A 25,181-nucleotide genomic window follows, 5' to 3' on the forward strand; every position below is an offset into this window, starting at 1 on the left:
CTTGTCATTTCTGCACTCACTGTGCCCAGCATGGACCAGCAGGGTCTCAAAGAGGCTGCCCTGCCCCCCAGGCCTGCTGCATTATGGAGGAGCCTGGCCATGGCCCCTGTGGGCCTCGAGTCCTGTTTCTGGAACAGTGCTCTGATCCTCGTGTGTAGACACTGCATGCCAGAGATCCTGCATGCTGTGGGCTCCAACACAGTGACACAAAGCCCAAGATAGCACCACAGTTTTCATCCCTATTCTCAGTAACCCTCCCCATGCCGCACTCTGACTCTGAATACCCCTGGGAAAGAAAACCTCCATTTCCTGACCCATGTTTGGCATTGTGACTGAGCTATCTGTATTTGAAAAGACCTAAAAAGAACCATTCCCCAGATCCTCAACATGAAACCATTTCTACACGGGAGAGATGCATTTCATCACTCCATTCTGACCCACTGATGGGTGGTGGTTATTTTTTTCTTTCTCCTTTACTTTATTCTTTTGGTACCTATCAAAATTCAACCTTAAGATGCCATTTTATTTAGAAAGACTCCTGCAGCGACCACCCGAGGTCCCGGGGTAAAACTCAAACAGTGGACCTCACCCCACGGGACAGCTGGGACTAGCTGAGTCTGGGAACTGCCAAGAACACTATCTTCTGAGTGGGAGGCAAAGAGTCTCACAATATAAACTCCTGTGGTCCTTGCCCTTTGGCTGAGAAAATAAAGCAGATACTCCACCCTAGGTAACACCCAGCAGGACAGCAGGGTTCCTGCACCTCTGGAACGTTTGGTATATCCTGTTTTTTGTGAAGCAGCAATTTTTAAGAATCTTCTGCCTTTCATAAAATTTCTTTCTTGTTTATAAAAGTGCACACACCCATTGTACAAATTTGGATGATAGATAGGAGTATAAAGATAGATGCCAGGTATGGAGGTGCACATCTAATTTCAGCACTGTGGGAAGCTGAAGGAGGAGGATCCAAGTTCAAGTACCACTTGGACTATTTAGTGAGACCCTGTATTTAAAAAAAAAAAAGATGGTGTAGGCTGGAGTTGTAGCCCAGTGTTAAGGTCCCTGTGTTCAACCCACAGTACTGATTTTTTTTTTTTTTTTGTACTGGGGATCGAACTCAGGTCCTTGCACTTGCGAGGCAAGCAGCAGAACCACTGAGCTAAATCCCCAGCCCCAACAGTACTGATTTTAAAAAAATAATAAAGATAGAGAAAAAAGTTTTCCTTAAGTTAACAACCCAAAGAGGTTATATTAAAATTTGGTCATCCTGCAAACCTGACGTTCAGGCTGTGGCGTGGGTACTGATGACTGCTGTCAGTCAGATCTATAGTGAGATTTAGAAGCAAATGACAGAGATGAATGATTTGAAAAATTGTAGCTTGATCGGAAAGGAAGTGCCTACAAAGTTGGGGCATTGGAGAGTAGTTGCTGAAAGGATTAGCATTTAAAAGAAGCCAACTACTTTGCATCAGGAAAATGGGAGAGGTGGCTTGAAGGAAGTCAGAAATCAGCAAGATTGCACTCCTCAAGGGCTGAAAGGTGCAAATTCCCTTTTGAGTTAAATTTTGTATATGAAACTTACATGAAGGTTTGTATTTCTGCCTATAAATGTTCCTATGTTCCAGAACTATCTGTTTGTGAGGTACAATTTGATAATATTTTATTAAGGATTTCTGCATCTAAATTAATGAGGGACATGGTTTATATTTTTCTGTATTGTATTTAATTCTGGTATCATAATCATGCTAGCTTCATGGAATGACCTTAGGAAGTGTTTGTTTCCTCTTATGTAATTTTCATGGAAGATTGTGTGTAACTGGTGTTATTTCTTCATTAAGTGTGTGGTAGAAATCACCAGTTAAACAATGTGAGTTTTCTTTTCTGGGAGATTTTAAAATAATGACTTGAATTCATTAATGGATTTAGGACTATTTAGGTCATCTATTTCTTCTTTGTAAGTTTGCTAGTTTGTGTTTCTCAAGGAACTGGACCTTTTCTTCTCATTTCTCAAATTTATATGCATAGAACTGTTCATACTATGTCTTCATTGTCATTTTAATGTCTAGGGGTCAGTAGTGATATTCCTTGACGTGGGTATTTTGTGGGTTGTTTGGTCAATCTGGCTACAGATTTGTCAATTTTATTGGGTGCTTCAAAGAACTATTTTCAAATTTCATTTATTATTTTCTATTATTTTGATGTTTTTAATCTTCATTAATATTTGCTCTTTACAATTATCTTTCCATCTTGCTTTGGGCTGAGCTCACTCTTTTCTTTCTGGTTCAAGTATAAGCTTAGATCATTGCTTTGAAACCTTTCTTCAAAGGGTATACATTTGCATATGTGCAACTTCACCTGCATTCCACAAATTCATTTGTTTTTATTTTAATTCATTGTTCTAATTTCCCTTCAGAGATCCTCTTTGATGCATGGGTCATTTGGTGGCATAGTGTTTAATTTCAAACACATTTGAGAATCTTTCAAGGTATTTTTCAGATATGTTACTAAATTCTTTAACTTGTCATGGACAGAAAATAAACTTTTTTGATTCTTTTAAATTTAATAAGAACTCAGTATGCTCTATCTTTGTGAATCTGTGCACTTCCTGTGTGTACTCACAAAGAATACGTATTCTGCTGGGGTTGGTGGATGTCCTACAAATATCAACTAGTTCAAGTTGCTCAAATCATATGTTCATGACTTTGTATTCCCAATTTTCTGTCTGCTCCTCATCACCATAGGTTATTTTTTTTTTAATCTCTATCAATTCTTGTTTCATCTATTTTGAAGCTCTATCATTTGGAGCATTCATATTTAGGACTGTTTTGTATTTTTGGAAAATCTACTGCTATCAATTCATCAGTATTATTAGGTAATAAGCCACTTCATCCCTAATAATTATCCTTTTTCCTGAAGTCTTCTTTGTATACTAATATAGCCAGCCTAGTTCTAAAATTTCTATTTTTAAAAATAGCTCCTATTTCTTTGCCTAGAATTTCTATCTTTCATTTCAAGAGTGCTCAATCTTAGTTCTTGGAACATGGTTTAATAGTTGCTTTAAAGTCTTTTCCTAGTACTTTCAATATTTGGATTATCTCAGGGTTGGCATCTGTTGATTCCCTTTTTCACAGAGAAATTTTTAGGTTTTATCTCTCTGTATGTTGGACACTTCAGTTTGTATCTTATGTATTTTGAATACTACACTGAGATTTGGTCTTTTCAGTCTCCTCAAAGGTTTCGCTGCACTTATTCAGTTTTGTACCTGTACGGCCCAGGAATAGCCCAGCAGGTCAGACACAGATACAAAGACTCAGATTTCTCCATCCTGCCATTTCTAGCCCCTAGCTTTTCATGGCGAGAAAGCCAGGGCTTGATTTCTCTGTGCTATAGCACACTCTGGTGACTAGGACCACAGCAGGGCAGTTCCAAGAAAAAGGAGCCTGCAGGACCATCTACCATGACATTGTCACTGCTTCCTGTGAGGATGAGGGGTGCAGCTTCAGGACTGGATTTCCTGGGGGTGGTGTGGACAGTCAGAAGGGCTCTGACCCCCAGGCAACACTGTGATGGGAAGCAGGTGCCTGGAGCAAGCCTGGAAGTCCTAAAGGAGCTCCGCCCCAAAGTGGGTACTGCTACCACTTTTGGCAAGGGTGGAGGTGGGCCACTTCCTTGCCAACCCTCAACTGTGGTAGGGCTGTAAGAATCAAGAGCTTGGCCCCACAAGGGACATCTTTGCCACTGCTACCAGGGTGGGTGATTCCAGCTTGTTGCTGTCACAGAGATGGAGTGAGAACTCTACTCTGCAGGGACGCTGCCACTGAGAGGGGCTTGCTGCCTGGCTGCAGATGGTTCTGGGGACAGGGCCAGGACTGCCATGCCTGCTCCTGTAGGGGCTGCTGGTGGCACAGGAGACCCAGCCTGCAAGGGTTGTTGGTGCCACTAGAGGCAGGCAGCAGTTGCTACTCATAGTTACTGTCCACTGGGTGCCAGGGTCTTGATCTCCCCCACCCAAGCCACCAGCTCTTAGCCACCTTCCAGAGTCCTTGGAGATTTGCTGTATGCATTTTGTCTTGGGTTTTAAGTTGTATCAATATGTGAGATGGGTGATGCATGTATCTGTCTTGTTAGAAGTGCAAGTTCATTCATTCATTCATTTATTTATTCATTTGCAGTGTCAGGGTTTGAACTGAGGGTCTCATACATGCTAGGCAAGCGCTCAATCACTGAGCTACATCCCCAGACCCACAAGTTATATTTGTAAGCACTGGGATTCCAAGGTGGCTTTCCTAGCATTTTAGGACTTCTAGTATGGTTCAAGTGCTCTAAGACTAAGCTAAGTCCTCAGTCCTTTTGGTTTGTATGTTTTGTTCTGGTTTTGAGACAGGGTTATGCCATATAGCCCAGAATGTGCCACCACAGTCTTTCAAGAGTGGGGATTACAGGTGTGTGCCACCATGCTTAGCACATAGTTTTTTTTTTTTTGGTACCGGGGATTGAACTCAGGTTCTTATGCTTGCACAGCAGGCAGCAAAGCCATTGAGCTAAGTCCCCAGCCCACACAGAAGTATTTTTAATGACTGAGGTTTCTGGCAAGAGTGTCTGGAAAGAGAGATATTGAGGAGAAACAAAACTAGGGTCAGGAAGGCATCAAGAGACAGAATGTGAATATGGAGGTGTCAGATGAGAGGTGGCCATCAGATAGCAGAGGCTGAAGGAGCCAAAGGAAGAGGGAGCTTCAGAAACAGGTGGGCACCCACAGCCTGTTCTGTGGGGGAGAATCAAGGAGCAGTATCTGCATTGGGAGGCATGCAAGGGTAAGAGGACATATGGGAGTTGAGCACAGGAAAGGGAGGGAAACCAAGGCCAGAGGGTTGACAACACTTACTCAGGAAGGGATTGAGAAGGGAAGAGCAAAGCTAAAAGGAAATATAGTAGGCAGAGAAGGTGAGCTGGTCTCAGAACCTGGAAGGAAGCTCCCCCACCGCCATCCCAAGCTCCTAGGGCAGAGAAGGTGAGCCACGTAGGTGCCAGAAGCACCCCCCCCACCCCCGGAAATGAGAAGACACGTAAACAAGCCTCAGAAACAGACCTCTGGATCACCTACAGCAACCCCAAAGGGAAACAAGATGGAACAATCTGATACTCAATCACCTGGACTTTCTGAACTGGCAACAAAAGAGGATCTGGGAAAAATGAAATCAGAAATAATTACTCAGATAACAGCAAAGATTGTGCTCATGGTGCAAGACATGATTAATAACATCTGGAGAGGACACAAATAAAAAAAATAGAGGATCTGAGGAACATGATGGAATCTCAATATAGGAAACAAATGGAATCCATAAAACAGATGCAAGCAGATTTCCAGGAGATGAAAAACTTCACCGAAAGTCTGCACAGCAGAATGAACCAATGTGAGGATAGAATTTCAGATATAGAAGAAAAGATTGCAATTAGTGACCAGGAAAAGAAAAATTGCTTTAAAATTGTAAAGGAATACGAGAAATCAATCCAGCAGCTGCTAGACGATGCAAAGAAGAATAACATAAAACTGATTGGAGTCAATAAAGAAAGAGGAGAGAGTGCAGATGACATAAAAAAACTCTTCACAGAAGTGATGGCAGAAAACTTCCCAAGGAGGGGAAAAGAACTTGACATACAGATAAGTGAGGCATATAGGACTCCAAATAGCCTTGATCAAAAAAATCTACACATAGGCATATAATAGTTAGGGTTCCAGAAATCTAACAGAAGAACAAAATTCTACAAGCAGTGAGAGAAAAGAAACAAATCACATACAAAGGAAAGCCCATCAGAATCACAGCAGACTTCTCAATGCAAACCCTCAAGGCAAGAAGAGCTTGGAGTGATGTATATCAAGCCCTAAAGGAAAACAGCCTCCAACCCATATTGATGTACCCTGCAAAACTATCTTTCAAAATTGATGGAGAAATAAGATACTTTCATGATAAAGAGCACCTCAGGAACTTCATGAATACCAAACCGGCACTCCAAAAAATTTTAGACAATATCCTAGGAAAACACAATGAGGATCACAACCCCAGGAAACCCAGTAGAATGAATCCATTGGGCGTGACAAATTAAACACAAAGCGGGAGAATCCAACAAAAAGAAAAAGTCATGACAAGGCTTTTAAAACTTTTAACTTCATCTCCCTAATGAGTGTATAATTCAATCTTGTTACTGTACTGATTAGTATTTTTCTGATTCTAGAGTTGCACACCTTTCCTTGTGCTGTACTGGCTATTTATCATCTTCTTATGTCTACTTTTTAATTGGGTTGTCTGTTAATGAGCTCTAAGAATTCTTTATATATTCTGCTCATAGGTTATATGCATTGTAAATATGGTCTGTTTAAGGACTACTTTTAATTTTTTTTTTTTTTTTTTTTTGGTACTGGGGATCGAAGTTGGGTCCTTGGGCTTGCCCAGCAGGTGGTGAAACCACTGAGCTAAATCCTCGGCCCGACTACTTTTAATTTTAATGATGTCATTTAAAGTTCTAAATTTTGATGGAATCTCATTTATCAATTTTTTTCTTTAATACATCATATCTTTTGTATTCTAGGTAGTTCTTGCCTACCCTGAATTCATAAACATTTTCCCTTATAATTTCTTCTTAAAGTTTCATACTTTTAGGCTTTCTTATTTAGGTTCATAGATCCCTTCAAGTTATTTTCATGTATGGAAATAAAGGGTTGAGGTTAATTTTTTATATACAGATACTAGGTGTTCTAGTGCCGTTTGCTGAAAACACTATCTCTTCCTCGGCTTTTGAATTGAGTTTATATTCTATAAAATGCTAATGTTAAATAATCTTTCAAAACTCAGTGGACCATATATGTGTGGTTCTATTTCTAGATTCTCTGTTTTATTCAAATGATCTATATGTCTTTCCTTACACCAACACTGCCTTGATTACTGTAGCTTTAGAAGAAGTCTTAAAATTAGGTACTAAACGTCTTCCAACAGTTTTTGTTGTTTTTTTTTTAACTTTTCTATGTCCTTTGTACTCCTACATAACTTTTAAATTTCAATATCCAATTCTTCATTTATAGCAAGTATACATAGACCTGAATTTTTATATATACCTTGTGTTTTCTAATCCTGCCAAATTCAAATACAAGTTCTAGGGGCTCCTAGAGATTTCTTTGTATTTTCTCTGTAGATGATCATTTCATCTACATATAAAGATTTTGCTTCTATCTTGCCAATCCTATCCTAATTCTGTCATTTTATTGCCAGACTATTTTGGTGGGGCCTAGGTTTCAAAGTTTAATGGATAGATAAAGAGTAAGCATATCTGCCCTTGTTCCCCACCTTAAGGAGAAAGCATTGTATCTTCTCCATTCATACAAAGTGTTCTCGCTGAAAGTATGGAGTACATGTCTTTAATCTGTTGAGAAGGTTCTGTTCTACTTCTAGTCTCCTGATAGCTTTCACCATGAACAGCTGTAGAATTTAGTCTAATACTTTTTCTCCAACTAGTGACAGGATCATATGGCTTTTTCCTTTCCTCTGTTAAAATGATGACTTTTGGGGTTGGATCTTCCAATGTTGAACCAACACTGCCATCCCTATAACAAAACCACTTTCTACATTCTGCCAGATCTGACTTCTAATGGTTTGTTTTGTTAAACAAATTTCTATCTATGTTCACACTTTTTTCTTCTATTATCTTTATCCAGTTTTAGGATTAGCACAATGTTGATTTCCTAAAATGAGGGGAGAAGTGTTCCTTCTTTTTTCTGCTTTAATTGTTTGATATAATTTATCAGTTAAAATGTTTATGAGCCTGCTGTTGTCATATAGGTAGGTTTTCAAGCTGGGAATATACTTTCTTTAATAGGTGCTATTCAAATTTTATATTTCCTCCAGAGTTAGTTTCATTAATTTGTCTTCCAAGGTACTTCTTAGAAGTTATCAAATTTATTTCAAAACAGATTTTTGTAATATGCTTTCTATATCCTTTTAAATTCTGTAAAATCTGTGGTAATGTCTCCTAGATCTTGATATTGTAATTTAAAAAATGTATAATTGATATTGTGAAACAGGAAGAAAAGGTCTAAAGGTGCAAGGGAAGTGGGAGGGATAGGGGAAAGGAAAAAAGGGAAAAGAAAAAATATGAGAAAAGGAAAAAAATAGAAACAAAGTCTTTGCAAATAGGGAATGGTGGAGAGGGTGAAGGGAGGGCAAGGGAAGGGGAAAAAAAAAGAACCAAGATACTCATGTAATGGTACAAGATCCCAATGATGAATGTAACTGTATTTTATACCAAAACTGTACCAATAAACTTAATAGGAAAAAAAAGGAAGTATAGTAGTGAGAACAGCTGGCTTTCTTTAAAAATTCAGGATATACACATTTGTGAGTATTTCTCTAAAAAGACTGAGCCAGGCATAGTGGCACATGCATGTAGTCCTAGCTACTGTGCATAAATTTCAGTGGCGTATAATGAGTAAGTTCTAGAGATTTCTGTACACCATTGTACTTATAGTCAACATTGTACATTAAAAATTGTTGAGAGTAGATTTCATGTTGACTGTTCTTATCCTGATAAAGTAAAAAATTCAAGAGATATTGATATATATTCTTGTAGGATATAAACATACACTCAAGTGCACATTATATTACTGTTATTAGAGAAGGGTACAATCTGAGTCCATTTCCTCCAAAAATGTCTCTGACATCCAAAGACAAGATGTACATCCCTAAGTTCCCTTGGGGTATCTAGATGCCACCTTCCTGAAGTCACCTCCTGAGGGTTGGGGACTTGCCCTTCTCCTGTCTTCTAGAGGAAATATGTTGCTTCAAAGAAGCAGAAATGTGCTAAATATTAGGCAAAAGAATGACATGCATGAGTCAGGAATGAGTGAGGGCAGGAGGACTAGAGTCTAGAAGAAGAGGTCAGAGACTGATGTCACTGTGGAGGAGCTCAGATTGGAGGCCACTGCAGATTAAGAATGGCAAAATGATGAGCCGCCCTCCAACACATCAACATCGGACCACAACTTGTACAAAATAAATCTCACATCCCTATATCCAGAAAGAAAATAGATGGAAAAAAAGGTCAATGTGGTGACATCTGGAGAGTAGATCTATGAGTAATTCATTCTCTCTCTCTCTCTCTCTCTCTCTCTCTCTCTCTGTCTCTCTACCACTGAGCTAAACCCACAGCCCAGGAGTGACAATTTTCCCTGTATGCTTTCTGTCTTTACAATGTTTCCTCACAAGACTACAGCTCCTTTGCTCTCATTCTTACCTTGTGTGTAGAAAGCTGCTTCCTGACCTATAATTTCGCCTGTGATGGACTGGCCCAACAGGAAGATGGATAATGTCCTGAACAAATGGCACTCCATGGTCCAATCCTCTTTTATAAGTCCTGCCCAAGAGTGCATGAGGCCTTGGGGGCACATTCTGTATATAAGCCATAACAAACACTAATAACCCTGGGCCACTTACCTACAATGGCAGATCAGCAAGTGTGGACCAGGTCTAGAAATAGTCCTCTCTATGCTGAGAAGCACAAATATGGTGCTGGGCTTAAAGCAACCACGCCAAGGTTGATACAGTCATGACAGAGTCAAGAAAACACCATAAGGACAAAGGAAAAACTCCTTGGCCCTTAATCTATTACTCTCCAAAAGCATGATTTATGTTTTCTTCTAAGACAATCAGGGCCTTAAGAGCTATTTTTACTAAAACTCACAACTCTTCACTGGAGCCTAACTAAAAGTAGAACAAAGCTTGGCCTTCATTTTCTGCACCTCTGGGTCAAATCCTTTTCAGCTCCCCATACAGGTATGTTAGTCTTTTGGGGATTATCTGTCTAAAAGTTAGCAAAACAAGGTTTATTAGCCATAAATTTACCTAGCCTATCTCATTACCCATCAAGATAAAGATACCAGGATTAGCGATTTACAGGGACATTCAGCAACACCCAGAATCTCCATTGCCATAGGCCTATGGATTCTAGCAGAACCTCACATGACTGGGACTGTTAGCCCTGAGGATTCCATCCATGCCCATCGAGGGGAACCAAACCACCCCTCAACCAACAGGATTCAACTTGAACTACAAAATCAGAACTGACTTATGATTGACCAGACCCCAGCTGCTGCAGTACCCCACAAAACTGTTCTCCTTCCTTTGGTGGGTAGGTCACTGATTTTCATCAGAGTCAAGCTGAAGGAGTCCTTTCTTGATCTTACCTTCTAATTAAAGCTTTTACCTGTCAACTCATACTGTTGGCTTTATTTTTAATTTCCATTATCACTAAAGCAAGGACCCACGATGGCTAATGAATGCTTGGCCCTGTAAAGCTTGGACTCTTTGGCAAGCCAGGTCCTGTGTTATTCAAAAGCCTTGCATCTTTCCTTCCTCTGTGAAGGGTTCTCCATTTCTTCAAGAAGGGAATATGGGACATGGGAGAGAGGAGGAGGAGGGAAGGGGAGGGGAGGGGTGAGGAGAGGGGAGTGGGAGGAGGAGGAAGCAGGAGTTCCAGGGCCAAAGTCACCATGGCAGAACTGCACACCCATCTGGAACACTTCAATAATCTACCTTTACGGTGCCTGCCCTGAAAGGGATGTGGGGAGATGGCAGCCCATCGGGGAGCTCTGGGCAGAATATCTGCCACCACAAGATAATAAATAGCAGTAATTAGGTCTTCCTGGAAAACAGATGAGCATTGTTATTAAAACTTTTATTACCTATATGTTTTATACAAGTCCAACTGCCTCCAGCTGTTATAATTTGGAAGCAATGAGGAAGAAAGTAGAAGTAATAATAATGAATTAAACCACAAACACATCCGTGTCTGGGGAAGGTGGGGGGCTATTTCAGAGATGGGCCCCAACATCAGGGACCCTGACATTCTGCTGTGGTCTGCACAGGCAGAACCAGACCCCCAAAGTCTGGAGTGGGCCCAGGGTGCACCCACAACCTGTTGGAGCACTTGTCTCTCAAAAACTGCCCCCAGGGAGAGCAGGTTCCTAGAAGAACACGGGTAATTCCTCTCCTCTCTGCATTACAGTGAAAATCATTACCTGTGCCCATAGCTTCTTTCACTTCGGAATTCACCTGACTGTTATTTCTGTGGCTAATATTCATGGATGGACAAGACAATTCTCTCCTACTATTTAATGAAGCCCATAAAAATAAATGCTGTATCACATTTCATAAATTAAAGAAAAAAGGTTTGCTACAGACCGTCCTAGGTGTTGTGAGTGGAAACAGCATTGCAGCCTGGGCTGAGAGGGGGTCACGTACAATTACGGGGCCAAGTGTTGCCCTCAGAAGCTTCTTTTACAGTTTGGACTCTGACCCTGAGTTTTTAGGTTCCATTCACTCTGCAAGCCCTTGAGAGACATTTTACTGCTGGGCCATGAAGGTGGATGGTGTTGATGCTGAGGTTTCATGTGCACAGAGCAACTCTCCTTGCTCTTCAGATGGTTTTTTTGAATCACTCTGCAGTTGCTTCAATAATGTGCTGGGAATCTGCACAGTGGATCATCAGCTAGGACTTGAACACCCCCACATCCCAGCTCCCTTGCAGCTCATCCTAATACAGTGGCAGCAGGAGCAGTGAAAAATTCCTAGCTAAGCCAATGGTACCAGGGACCAGGAAGGCATATCTGCTGGCTCTTTGCACTTCCTGGTATCCTTGGGGGTCATCTTAGAAACCCAAAGCTCTTCAGACTCTGCATGTTTACTAACTTCCTAGGTGGGAGGCAGAAAACTAGAGTATCTTTGGACTTGTGTTCCATTGCTTTGTTTATGCTAATTTTTCCTCCTGTGTGCATCTTCCTTTTAGGATGAAGGATTCCCCCAAGACAGCCACCAAGTTCTGTTTCCTCTGTCCCACGCTGCAGTGGGTAAGTGGACTCCTAGACTTCTAGGGGCCACATAAAATAGCCAGAAGCATTTAAAAATAAAACGTGCTGTGGAAAACTTCTCTCTAGGACCCCAATCATACACATGCATGACTCAAGTATACATGACTCTGTTTTCTGGCACACAGATTTCCATAAATAAAAAAAAGCAGTAATGAATGAGTCCTTACTTCTGCTACACACCTCCATCCCAAAAAGGCTTCTCATTTCATCTGAAACACTGTAAGTGACAAATGTCAAAGGAGAAAAGTCATCTGTTCTGTTCTTGCTCCTTTGAAAGGACAGTTGTTTGTAAACACTCTCATGCTGCCCCTAGTTGTAACATGATTTGTTTTGGGGAAAGGAAATAAACACCTCTGAAAGGCTTCCATTGTACAAAGCCTTGTGACTCCAATCATTCACGGATGCTTTCCGTGTGAGACCAGGCCACATGAGCCTTGTTAGGACGAGAAAAGAAGAATTTCCTTGGGGGAAAAGGTCAGAGGACTCTCACTGATAGAGAAGTGAGATGTTTTATTTATTTATTTATTTATTTATTTTTCTTTTGGTACCAGGGATCGAAATCAGGACCTTGTGCTTGCCAGGGATGTTTTATTTTTAGCCAAGAAGCAGCTTTGGCCCTGGGAGAACTAACTGGCATCAAGATGAGCATACATGTCCCAGGATTTGGGGCCTTGGTGAGTTTCTGAGATAAAAAGTGGGAGAAGCATTGGAGGGATCTGCTGAGGAGCCCATTGTCTTTCAGAAAATATGCTGGAAAATCACTTTTTACATTCCCCTTGTTATGTCCACAAACCTGACTTCTCAGTACTTACACAAGATTGTGTTTATTTTTTTCTGTTCATTTGTTTTTGCTTTGTTTTGTTTTATTTTCCTCTGGTACTGGAAATTGAACCCAGATCCTTTGGACTGAGCCACACCTCCAGCTCCCCACCCCCTTTCAGATAGGATCTTGCTCAGTCACTAAGTTGCCCAGGCTGGGCTCAAACTTAAGAACCTTCTGTCTCTCAGAGTACTGGGATTATAGCATGTGGCGCTGTTTCTAATTCTTAATCAGAGTTGGGTTTTGTTTTTGCAGTGCTAGGGGTTGAACCCAGGGCCTCATTCATGCTGGTTAAGGGCTCTACCACTAAGCTATACCCCCAGTCCCCTAACTCTTCTTCAAACATGGTATCAGTGGTACTAAGAGGAACACTGATTCTTTCTTCTGTTCCCTTTGCATCAAGAGCATTTACATTCTCCATGGACACCCAAGGAGAAATTCCAGCCATCGTGGACTTTCCTTTGCCCCACCTGTACCCCGGAGGTAGGCGGCTCTTACCAGCTCCTCTGCGTCCTGACTTCTCTGTCCCTCTGCTGTCCTTTCTGGGGTCTGCAGGCAGGGTCACTTTCTCGGGCTCTCCGGGGCTGACATCAGGCATGTAGGCCAGGGTGAGGCTCTGCAGCAGTGGCTTCCTGGGCAGGGGTGGCTTGGAGCTGGGTTGCTCAGGGGAACGCGCCTTCCCCTTTCCTTGGCTGTTGGGGGACCTGGCACCTCGGAGTGCAGTGGCTGTCCCGATGTGACCCTGCTCATCTTTGGGGAGCAGGGCCAGCCCTCCTCTTTCTAACCTAACCTCAGCGCTGTGTCTCTTGATGCCCTTGGCTTCCTGGGAGGAGCCCTCTCTGTACTTGAGGGACAGGGAGGTGGACCGCAGCTTGACAGGGAAGGAACTTTTGTCCTCACATGGGGGTTTCTCTGTAGTGCCTGGGCAGGGCTCTCCCATGCCTGGCATGGTGGCCACAATGTCTCCTGAGTCCTGAGACTCTGGCTCTGCTGGCTTCTGAGGGTCTGATTTCCAAGTCTGGGGCTCGGGGAGCATGTGGAGGTCATCGAGGGCCGCCTCACTCTTCCAGGCCAGGCCACTGCGTGCCAGGGGCAATCGGATTGCAGAGACAGTGGGGACAGTGGGACCCAAAAGCCGAGGGCCTCCTGGGTGTGGCTGTGCCCTGCATGACGACACTGAGAACTTCTTCCCACCCCGCAGCTCCCCACCAGCCGCACCCCGCTCACTTTTCCGTCCTGGTGTCCCTCTCTCAGGACCGCCCTTAGGGGGCTCTGTGTGCTCAGCCTTGGGGCACTCGGGGGGCACAGCCTCGATGCCCAGGGCTTGTGGGCTGGGGTCCTGCAGCGGTGACTCTGTGGTGGGTGCTGGGGACATGCTGAGGTCTTCGGCCACTGTCATAGCCCTGTGCTTCAGGCAGCTCTTGGGCCCTGGAGGGCTCGGGGCGGGGACCACTGCAGGCTCTGTCCCTGTTCCCTTGGGGCCAGGCAATGCCAGTATGGGTTCTACCTCTGGGTGGATGCTTTGGTCTGGACCACCTGGATCACAGGGTGTCTCCAAGGTGGTGGCAATGACAATCTCAGGAGGTGCTATGTCTTGAGGTGTTGTGTCTACCAAGGAGACACTGGTAGACAATGCACTTTCCACATCTCCAGAAGCACAAACCATCTCCTCATCTCTGTCCTCAGCTTGAGGACATGGGCTTGCAGTGGACAGCTCTTCCTCCTGGATTTCAATGTTGGGGATGGGGTGCAGAGAGCTGTTCGGTAGAGACAGGGACTCCACGCAGGGGGCCGGGACTGCCACAGGCTCAGTGACCTCTGGGGTAGCCAGGTGGCTTGAGGGGACATCCTCAAGGGAGCTCCCCTCTTCCATACTTGCACTGAGTGCTGGGCTGTGCTGCAGGCGGGCACGTCTAGCACGGGGTCCCCCAGGTGGCATCAAGGTAGCAGGTCCCCCAGGCAAACAGTCTCTGTCCAGCATCAAATCCTGTTGTGCAGAGCTGGGATTCTCCTCTGTGCCGACTTCAGGTGCTGGCTTCTCATCATATTCCTCCTCCTCGGGGGTACAGATCAGGTCACTCAGGGATTCTGACTGTGCCCGCTAGGAGAAATAGATAAGAGAACATTGCTGTGGCAAATATTAGGAAGCTGAAGACTTCCCTGTCTTCCTGAAGGCTTTCTACTGAAAGCAGTATGTCCCTAAAGGTGGCACTGACTTAGACATTCACACACAGGTGTGCTTTCTTTGCTTTTCTGGTACCAGGGATCAAACTCAGGATTCTGTACTTGTGAGGCAGGCAGTGGCACCACTGAGCTAAATCCCTGGCCCTAGGTGTGCTTTCTTAATCTCCCCCTTATCAGTCTATTTGGATGCTTCACTCAAACATTTTTGAGGTCCCACAAGACATGTCACTTACAGCTTATGAGGGCCAGCTACAAAATCAGCAGGTGCTGCCGATCAGAGTGAGGCCAACAGTAGCTGAGTATCTGCCAGGTTCTGTGCTCTACACTTATTTTATTGGCTCCTCCATTCATCCCATGGAGGAAGCGACCGTCCTTCCCTTTGTGCACTTGGATAAATTGGAGCTCAGAGGTGTCAAAACCTGGGTCAAGGAGCCGGGGATTTAGCTCAGTGGTGCCACTGCCTGCCTCTCAAGTGCAAGGTCCTGAGTTCGATCCCTGGTACAAACAAAACAAAACAAAACCAAAAAAACAACCCTGGGTCAAGAGGACCTAACTGATGGCCAGCAAGTGGCCCGGGTGATCAGCTAGGGCTCTTTCTGTGCTGCCTTGGAGTCAGTGTCCCATGTCAACACCAGAGTTAGCCTGGTTCTCCTAAAGGACCATTCATACCACCACTAACATTAGCATCAGCTCACCACAGCTTATAGAATAAGATCCAAACATTTCAGCTCAATTTAACTCTTACGTCCTCCAGCCTTGTGCTGTTTTCCCCCACTGTACTCAAATCAAACTAGTGCCCCAATACAGGGGTGGGGGCAGACCTGGGTCTTGCATTTGGTAGCACCATAGCCTCGAGACCTGGAGCCAGGTATCCCGTGGCACTGCTCCTCTTAAAACAGAATTAATACACTCCCTGTTTCTGGCACTGCCCAGGTTGGACTGAGGACCAACTGGCATGGTAGGACACGGATGCAACCATTTGTGGGTGTTCTGCTTGTACTGGGCCTGGACCCACACACAGCATGGTTCTGTGCAGCAGTGTAAAATGCCGGGGTCACAACCCAAGGTTCCCAATCTCTGCTGTGGTGGGAGCAGCAAAATACATTCAAGTGTGTATTTTAACTTCATAATAAATATCATAATATTGTTCACCAAGTTTTTACTGTGCAAGATGGGGTTTTTAGGACAGTAAGAGCCCTTTTTATTATTTTTTTCCAGAGCTCCAAAAGAGTCAGAGCCTTGATGTTATGGAGGCATTTACTCCCTGGCGACACAGCTAGAGAGCCCCTGGCCAGGCAGGGGCAGAAGCAGAACAGGGAAGAGACTGCGCACATTTGAGCTTGGAGGAAAGGACATGAGGGAATGGGTGATGAAAAGAGGGGTCCCAGCTGCTATAGGGGATCAAAGAGCAGGGCAAAGTAGACCTCACTGTCCAGTGAAGTCCAAAGGGATAACAAGTTTCCACAGATGTGCCCGGGGTGGGAGGGGGCCAGAGGGGACAGTGTGCAACTCTTCTCATCCTTGGAGCAGGAAGGGAGCATCTGGAAGTAGCTTGAGGCCCAAGAGAGGCCGGGGCAGGGAAGAAGAACCTAAGGATGGAAGGGCAGAGGAAGCTGTGGACACTGATGGACAGAGGCTTCCAACGTGGGACCCAACAGTGAATGGAGGGAGGGCAGTGACCGCTGGGAAGATATGGACAGCACTAAGAATTTAAGAGAGCCACACCTGCTCACTATGAAGCAGAGAAGGGGAAAAGGAATGGGAGAGACATGGAAAATGGAGAGTTTAAATCGAGTTACAACCCTGTTGAATGTTTTCCTAAAAGTGACTACCTCAGGTTTTCTGTTATTCTACAAAATAGGATTCAACAATGAAGTCAAATTCAAAAGTCAAGAGAGAAGCTTGCAGCTCTGCATGGGGACGGTGAGAGGTACTGTTGTGTTGTATCTGGAGGATGATGGCCCCAAGTCCTGTCAGGCTGTGGCTAGTTACACACACCCCTGCCAGAGCACAAGAGACTCCAGGGGACAAAGCACAGGCTGTCCCTGTCCCTGTCCCTGTGGCTCCTCTCTGCAGGAGAACAGGCAGATCTGGGGTCCTTAGCCCTTCTCAAATCCCCACAGCATCCAGCTCTGACTGTCACTGGGCTGGACACACGAGCACATGCTCAGGTCTCCACCTGCACCTTCCTCTGGCTCTGCTGGCTGAGTTTACAAAGCACCACCCACATCCAAGGCCCCATCAGGCAGGGGAGAAGGCAACCTATGTGGACCACTAACCTACCAGCACCATGGGGCCAAAGTTCCCTACAAACCAGGTGATCAGCTTCTGGAACCATGATGTGCTGATTCTCCCTGGAAGCACACCCAACGAGGAGTCTGGTCCTCATGCAACTGACCAGGTCCTTGTCCAAGACAGGAGTCACTTTAGTGTTTCAGCTTTTTCTGTCATTCATTGGCTCATTCATTCCTTTGCTGGTCTGCTCATTCATCTACTCAATAAACATTTACTGCATACCACTCTGTGACTACCACTACTTTGAAGGCCGGAAGTAAAGCTGGGGACAAGGCTCAAAGTGAGCACATGTATTTAGGAAGGTCACTTCTCCATCAAGTTCTCTGAAGGAAGCGAAAGGTCAACGTGAACCTCTCTGGGGACAGAAACTCTGAGCTGAGCTTCCAAGGCTGAGAAGCCAGCCAGGAGCAGAGTGTCAGGGGGAAGGAAAGATGGGAAGGAACAATTGGAGCAGGGTGCATCAAGCCTGCCCGTCCAGCCCCTGTGCAGAGGAGGAGGCCCAATTACCGAAGACAGCCGCCTCATTTTACTTGACCGCTGGTTTCGTGGCTTAACCAGGAGCTTGTGCTTGGCTGCAGAGTTGTCCAGGCAGGAGGAGGACTCTGGGGGTTGGCTGAAGTCAGCCACAGGCACCAGGCTGCTGTCTGAGGTCCGGGAGGAGACGGTGGCATTGCTCGTGTGGTCTGGAGACTGTGGCCGGGATGAGGACACTAAGCAGACCTTCACAGGACAACAAGTAAACATAACAAGCATTAACTTTGTGGCTAGACATGCAAACAGCCCTTCATTGTGTCCTGCATGGTCTGTGGGCTTTATCTGCGAAGAGACATGTCCAGTCTGGCTCTTGACAGGGAACATTCTAGGATATGACCAAAAAGGTCATATGCATGTCTGAAAGAGCCACAGTGAAATACAGAATTTTGTAAAATTACTATGCACTCATAAAAATGAAAAGAAAAATTTAAAAAAGTAAGCTAAATGGCCAGGAATTCAATGTGTTGGGACAAACCCTGGACACCTGCATCCCCTAAGACACAGCTGGGCTGTGAAAATATGTGACTGGGCTCCCCTAGCAGGAGGACTCTGTCCTTTCCCTCTCACAGCTACTTTTGCCAGTGCAACAGACCAGCCAGATGTGCAAGGGCAGAGACCTCTGCACTGTCTCTGGAAGCTGAGAGGCTGGCCCAGAGGTAGGAGTTTAGAGAATGGGGCACGGGAGGTGCCAAGCCCCACCCCGCATTCCAACTGAGTGAAGCGCTGTTTGTTCACTCTAAAAAGTCTCTGCATCATCCTGGAGAAATCTGGCAAGTTACAGATATGCTATTATTTATACCTCAGCAGGAGAAACTGACAGTCAGCAAAGAGCAAATGTGTTCTCAGGGAGAAAGGTGCCACATGTGAAGACACCTTCCCACCAAACTTGGTGAGCTCCTCCATAGAGCAGGGACTAAAGTGGGTTCTCCTGCAAAACTTGTATGTTTGTGTGTGTGTGTATGTGTGTGTGTGCAAAGCACTTGGCACACAGCCCAGAGGAGGGGTGAGGTGCAGGGGAGAATCTGGGAGGTGCTGGGCTTTGGGCACAACCCCATGATCTTCAAATCAATCAACCAACCAACCAACCAACCAGTCAACCAACCAGACAACCAGCCAGCCAGCTAGCCAACTAACCAAACCAGCCAACCAGCCAGCCAACTAACCAACTAGCCAACCAGCCAGTCAAACAGTCAACCAGCCAACCAACCAACTAGCCAACCAATCAACCAATCTTTCTGTTTGAACATGGTGCTCAGTATCAGTGACATATTTACATTTTAACTTAAGGACATAACTTTGTTTATCACACAATGATTTACTAAGTTCTCCTGAAAATAGTTTTTTCAGAAAAGAGCCCAGCGCCACCCTCTGCCAGTTACCTCCAGGACCACAAGTGCATCTTTCTTCACTTTCTCTCCATGACCCAGAAGCCTTAAATACAGCAGGTGGTCAGCAACTTAACTAAACTGGATGACATTTTTAAAGAAAACAGGCTCCAACTCAGACTATCCCCGTAAAGGGACAACCAAAGAACTTATTTTCCCTGTTCACATCAAGGTGCCTTCTATTGATCAATGGAAGTCTAACGCTATTTTCTGTAAGCCGCCCAAATGAGGGAGAATGGGTTGGAAGTAGATATAATCTATTTTAGCTAGCCAGATACTTAGGGAATATAAGAAGAAAATTATTTTAAAAAGAAGCTGCAGGCCTCCTGGCCATGACTATAATTAATATCTGTAGCTTTGCACAACAATGTAGCTGCTGACTCAGGAAGTCACCTTAGATTGGGCAAGTGACACTTTCCTGGATGATCCTCCTCAGGGGTCACAAGCAGGATGTATTTCAAAATCACATAAGATCTTTGATTTTCACCTCTGTCTGGAGGAACCATGTAGAGAGACTTATGAAATATCTTTTTATCTTGACCTGAGACTCAGGAGAACAGACCAGATGAGGTGCATTGTAAATGCCAATTCCACAGGTGAGGAAATCATGGGCCTTGGTTACCAATCTATAAACCTTATACCCTGCCCCTCCTCCACCTGAGTCTCTTGTGTCTGTACTACCTGGGCAGATGGGCTGGGGCTCAGGCCCACTTCAGCCTCTCAGCTGGAGACCTTGGCATAGAGCCTAACTTCCTCAACCTCCGTCCCTTGCAAATCCCGTGCCAATGTCAGAGCCGATGTCCATCCACCTCAACTCCTGTGGCCTCAGAACTCTCACTTCTTACTTCTGTCCCCATGATCGTCCTGAGAGTTCTCAGGGCCAGGAAAGACCAATGTCACAAGCAAGAAGAATCATGAGTTTTGCTTTGGGTCAGTGGTGTGACCATACAGGGTGGAGTGGGCTGGGGCCTCTCTGGGTGCAATTCCATGGGAGGGCTGGCAGCACCCACAGGGCACCCACATCTACACTGATTGCTCCTGGTCACCCAGTCTTTCCTGAAGTTTGCCTGGATGATTCTGGAAGGCAGAGAATTTAAAATTCTGATGTGTGGTCTTCTGTTGTACAGAATGTGGCTCAAAGGCCCCTGAAGAAATGGCTTGGGGTTCAGGAGTTTTCAGGGGGCTCTTGGGTGGGAGCTGCTTTCCAATATTTCTCCTCAAAAAGAAGGTTGGCATCAGCCAACGTGGTCTTGCTTAATCTTCCCTCAAACTCTATAAGGACACAGACTCCAGGTGACAAATCTGCTAAGGCTTTAATAGCTGGAAACTTAAAATGTGACTAGTTAGGGACAAAATCTTAAGCACAACCACCAAACACAGTTCCATCAGTTAATTCAAATGGCAACAAATTTTTTAAATACTTCCTGAAAAACTTACTTTGTCAGAAAATATTACCTCGGTTATGTCAACAAATATGTGCTATTAAAGACATTTTTTCCCATAATGATCTTAAGTTTCCTTGTCAAGGATGTGGGCCTGGAGAAGGTGTCACACAAGATAAAATCACACAGCCCACAATCTTATCCTCTTGGGACTTGAGGCACCCTTGTATTAAATACTAAATACCATATGTTATATAAGCACATTTTAAAAGGCTGCACTGTTTTTTTTCTTCTCAATTGGCCAACTTTTACAGAAAAACCTTTCTGGACACAGAACGCAATGATTGGATCTTTAGAATCATGATGGCAAAGATTACATATATATATATATATATATATATATTTTTTTTTTTTTTTTTTTTTTGGTGTTTTTTTTGGTGCCGGGGATCGAACTCGGGTCCTTGCGCTTGCACAGCAGGCAGCAAAACCACTGAGCTAAATCCCCGGCCCTATATATATGTTTTTATATTTTAAAGGCTCAAATTTTGGTTTCCTATGAAGCAACTGGGTTGTGAACATTACTCAATAATTGACAAAGCTTCAGAACTTAAAAAATAAATATGTGGTGGGGTGCTGCCATGAAAGATGGGGTCAGCCCTAGCCTAGCATGAGTGGTTTGGGTATCATAGCACCAAGTGTCTTTGGAGCGGGGTTTGCTCTTTCATGAAGGGCTTAGAAACTACTTGTTCCTCTTTACTGCTTGTTCTGGCTACGGGCAGAGAACTACAGGCAAAGATAAGGTCATGCCATGGGCATCAGGGCCTGATGGGCTGGGAGGAGGGAGAGTCAGTCTCTGCTAAGCAGGGAAGCAGCTCCCCACAGACATCTCCCCAGCATGTGGCCCAAGTCGTGTATACTCTTGAGAGAGTATACGATGTGGAGGTGTTTTACTGTATTAAGGGGTGCAGGGTTGGTTCAATGGGATCTGACCCCAGGCCACACCACAATGTTCACCTTTTAGTTCTTCTTGAGGTTGAACAACAAGTGTGGGAGCCCGCTGTTCTCAGAGAGAGCAGGGAGAAGCCTACCCTGGAACTGAACTCTGTAGAGAACGCTTTTCTGGCCAGCTCCATGGGAAGCCCAACCCGGGGGCTGACTGAAACTCAGCTCCTCTTCCATGATGCTCGGGAGCCCACAAGTACTTACAAAAATTAGGAGTGAGGGGGACTTCAAGCACCCAAGTTGCTGAATATCATTCACAGTGACACAGAATCTTCAACCCCTCAATGTCACTGTGAGCAGCCCCTTTGCCAGGCCAAAGGTGAAAGCATTTCTGGGATGCACAGGGCAGGTGTGTGGCTATAAAATGTGAACTCTGGCCTTCATTTGCTTTTCAAATGTCAAGAGAGCTTAAGTAATTACAATTTGCTCCACATTATAGCAGGGCTTATCTATGTGAGGAGAAGGACCATCTGTTTGGTCTGTATGTGCAAGTACATAGCATGGGTGTTGACTGTTCTTACCACAATAAGATAACATTTTTAAAAGGACAGCATCATCAAGAACTACGGTGTTTATGCATGAGGAAGAGCTCATTCCTCAGGTTCCTCTTCTTGATTCTATAGGGAGGGAGGTATTTGGGATAAGGCCCTTGGCCCACTGAGGTCATAAATCCCTCTCCTGCCCTTTCTACCAGAAACACAACTCTCACCCCACCTAAACCAACAGGCTCCCAGCCAGTGACTTAGCCATGGGGCTCAGGTTAAGTGCGCATGTTTACTGTCCCTTCTTCCTGCAGCCAATACTGCATCATGACAGCAGAGAACAGACACAAAGGCATCTCTCTTTTTCAGTGGGATTCCAGGTCTGGTCATCTGCCCTGGGTCAGGCCCACCATCCCACAAAAATGTCACCCAAACCGCGTCTCTAGACCAAACCTGAATTTCTGCTCCAAGAATGAAAACAAAAATCGCCCAGGGGCCAGATGGTGGCTTCAGGGACCTGGGCCACTGCACCCTGCGTAATCGTTTTCATCCATGAACATTTTGGGGGACAAAGAGCACACAGGGACCCCAAGCTCCAGCTGCCAGCAGGGGCAGAGGAGGATGGAAACTTGCGTGGCCCAGGACACACTTGCCTTTATGGTCGTGCCTGAGCCCACGTCGTGCAGCAAGGACATCTCCGGGGGGCTCTGGGGCAGCCCGTCGTCCTCGGAGCTCATGCCAGTGTCCTCTGCCCGCTTGATGGGCAGCCCCCCTGGAGGCGGTGGCCCCATCTTCACGTGACATTGTATTTTTAACTAGATTGGCACAAAGGACATCTGCTCTGAGTGTTTCCACCAATGACATCTCTCAACAAGCTTCCCTGCTCCCATTCATTTGCTCAGGAAATATCTTCAACACCCTCCTGTGGTGTGCAGAGTGGAACTGAAAGGCAGTCGCCCTCAGCTCTCTTGCTGTCACCTCTCTGTGTCCATCTAAGCATGAAGTCAAGGTCCAGGGGAAGCTACTGTGGCATGTCTGGGGAGAGCTGTGGTGTGCCTTCAAATCTACTTTAAATGCATCAAATAGACCAAGCAGAAATCACTTAGAGGCTTTTGGATTGATAGGTGACCTATACACCACGTGATATTGTCAAGCAAACACTTACCTGTAGAGCTTTAATCCGGTCACATACATTTTCTTGGGAAAACACCCGCACCGGCCGAGCAGGGTCCTGTCCCGCCTCAGGAATGAAAATACTGTCATGTGAAAGGGCCCGGCTGCCCAGCGTGCCCCTGGATTCCCTAGGATAAAAGAGTTATTGTAAGATGCTGGCCACCTCCATCTATCAGTAACTCAGGGCACTCAGAGTGAAAATAGAGGAGTGTGTGTTAAGGGAACATGATACAAGAAGCTCTGGCCCTTCTGACTCAGTTTATCCTCTCTCTGTCAAATGCCACAGGCTACTGTTAGGAGCAGTGAAGAGATGGGAATTTTCCTAAGAGATCTGAAGGTTCTGTGAATTGTTTTTATTAGTGGAAAAATCAAGGTCTAAAGAGGTATGAGGTGCAAGACAAGAGACTAAAAGGGCTGGCACTGGCTAGGTTCTGCAGACACCTGCCCTGGGTGTCCTCAGAGGGAAGGTCAAAACTTGTGGGTGAACACCCCTGGGTGAGCTGGAGGCTGTCTACACTGCAGCCTGAGGGCCTGCCTGATAGAAATGTCTTCCTAAGGTGGTCCAAACAATCCAGGGCAGCAATGGCGGCAAGACTGCATCCTCTTTTGGTGACCTGGAACAATCTGATCTGTGCAACACAACCTCCATGCCTGAGCTCTGCAGCAGAGAGGGCCGGCCCTTTAGTCACCACCATCCCAGCCTCTTCCCCAGTTCAAGGATCTGATTTGGAACTGAACCCACAGGACATTCATAAAATGCCCTCAAAGGATGTGGGAATTCTCTGCCAGATTTTCCTAGCAGCCTAAACAATAGGTGGAAGGAGATGACTGAGACCAGTGATGAGGAAGGAAAGCCCCCTCTCTGTCCCCTGGGCATCTTGCTCCCACCAACCCCACCCCATGCATCCTGACCTCTGTGAGGCACTAGGGACTCTGAGGAGTGGCCCTGTCCCACTACAGATGAGAGGTGGTGCTTGCTTTTCCTGACTCTTTCTAGCCTGCAAGCAGGAATCCATGGCTCCCAAAAGGCTGTCTTCATGTTTCTAGGAGGGAATCAGCTCAGTGTGAAAGCCTGGCTCTCCTGGCCAACAGCAGTTCTGGACTCAAAGTCCCTACACACCTACATTTCCCCCCACAGCAGACAGCCTGTGGCCACAGCCTGGGGTAGCTATGACTATGGCCCAGACAGCTCCAGAGTCAGGACAGCACGAGGAGGCCTCCAAAAAGACAGAGCAGCCGAAACACACAGCCCATGTGCTCCAGGCCATTCACTTCAGCAGTACTTATAGGGTGGGAAACAACCCATAGGTCCCTGGACAGGTGCCTGCTGGAATAAACCAGAGGCATCACCTGATGAAGGACTCCACAGCTGACCACTCGGACAAGGACAATCTCTACATGGGTGCAGGCTCGACAGATTAAATCATATACATAGCTTTGTGCGTTTGCTTATATTTTAAAAAATAAACATAGAGGGATAAGTAACAAATGAACAAGAATGGCTTCTTTTCAGAGAAAAGCAAAGAACTAGTTGGGAAACAGGGTACAAAGGTACTTGCATTTACAATCTTGTCTTGGAAGCTATGTAAACATTTTATGTAAACGAAAGACAAGATCAAGCAAAAAGGGAAATAAAACAATCTTTAAAACTGGAAAACAGACAGAAACAGAAAAGACTAGTTTTCTGTCAGATTGTTAACATAACTACAGAGAGAAAGGAATCGATTGAAGTGACTTTAACTCTACACCCAAATGACTTTTTTTTCCCACCCAGGAGAGGATAAATTCTAAGGACAATAAAAACAAAATCAGATTTCACCCTATAGTTTCATTAGCAGTCATCCTGATTTAAAAAATAATGCACAACAATATTTATAGCATGAGACCTTTATGTGAGAAAGACGGCGAGAAAATTACTATGCCACAGGATGAAGAAAATAGGTAATTTAGTTAATATCTTTAGAATCTAAGGTTTCCAGTAAAAAAGAAATAGAGAATAGAATCAAAGAA

At 45.0% G+C, this 25,181-nt stretch overlaps 1 protein-coding gene across 6 annotated transcripts in view; it reads right to left on the reverse strand.

Annotated features, from left to right (window-relative positions):
* The window catches only part of Cracdl (CRACD like), a 128,455-nt gene that overhangs the window by 7,496 nt on the left and 95,778 nt on the right, over positions 1-25,181 (reverse strand). For all 6 annotated transcript variants that reach the window (XM_087203445.1, XM_021258059.2, XM_087203447.1 and 3 more), the window contains 4 exons: positions 23,164-23,299; positions 22,652-22,813; positions 17,721-17,933; positions 13,233-14,835 (listed from right to left, as the gene is read on the reverse strand). In XM_087203445.1, the coding sequence (XP_087059571.1) occupies positions 13,233-14,835; positions 17,721-17,933; positions 22,652-22,813; positions 23,164-23,299 (2,114 nt within the window). The remainder of the gene's footprint in view (positions 1-13,232; positions 14,836-17,720; positions 17,934-22,651; positions 22,814-23,163; positions 23,300-25,181) is intronic.

Source organism: Heterocephalus glaber, unplaced genomic scaffold (assembly GCF_053883595.1).
Source record: "Heterocephalus glaber isolate CG9 unplaced genomic scaffold, H.glaber_assembly_v1.0 deba00000470, whole genome shotgun sequence".
Lineage (NCBI taxonomy): Eukaryota > Metazoa > Chordata > Mammalia > Rodentia > Bathyergidae > Heterocephalus > Heterocephalus glaber.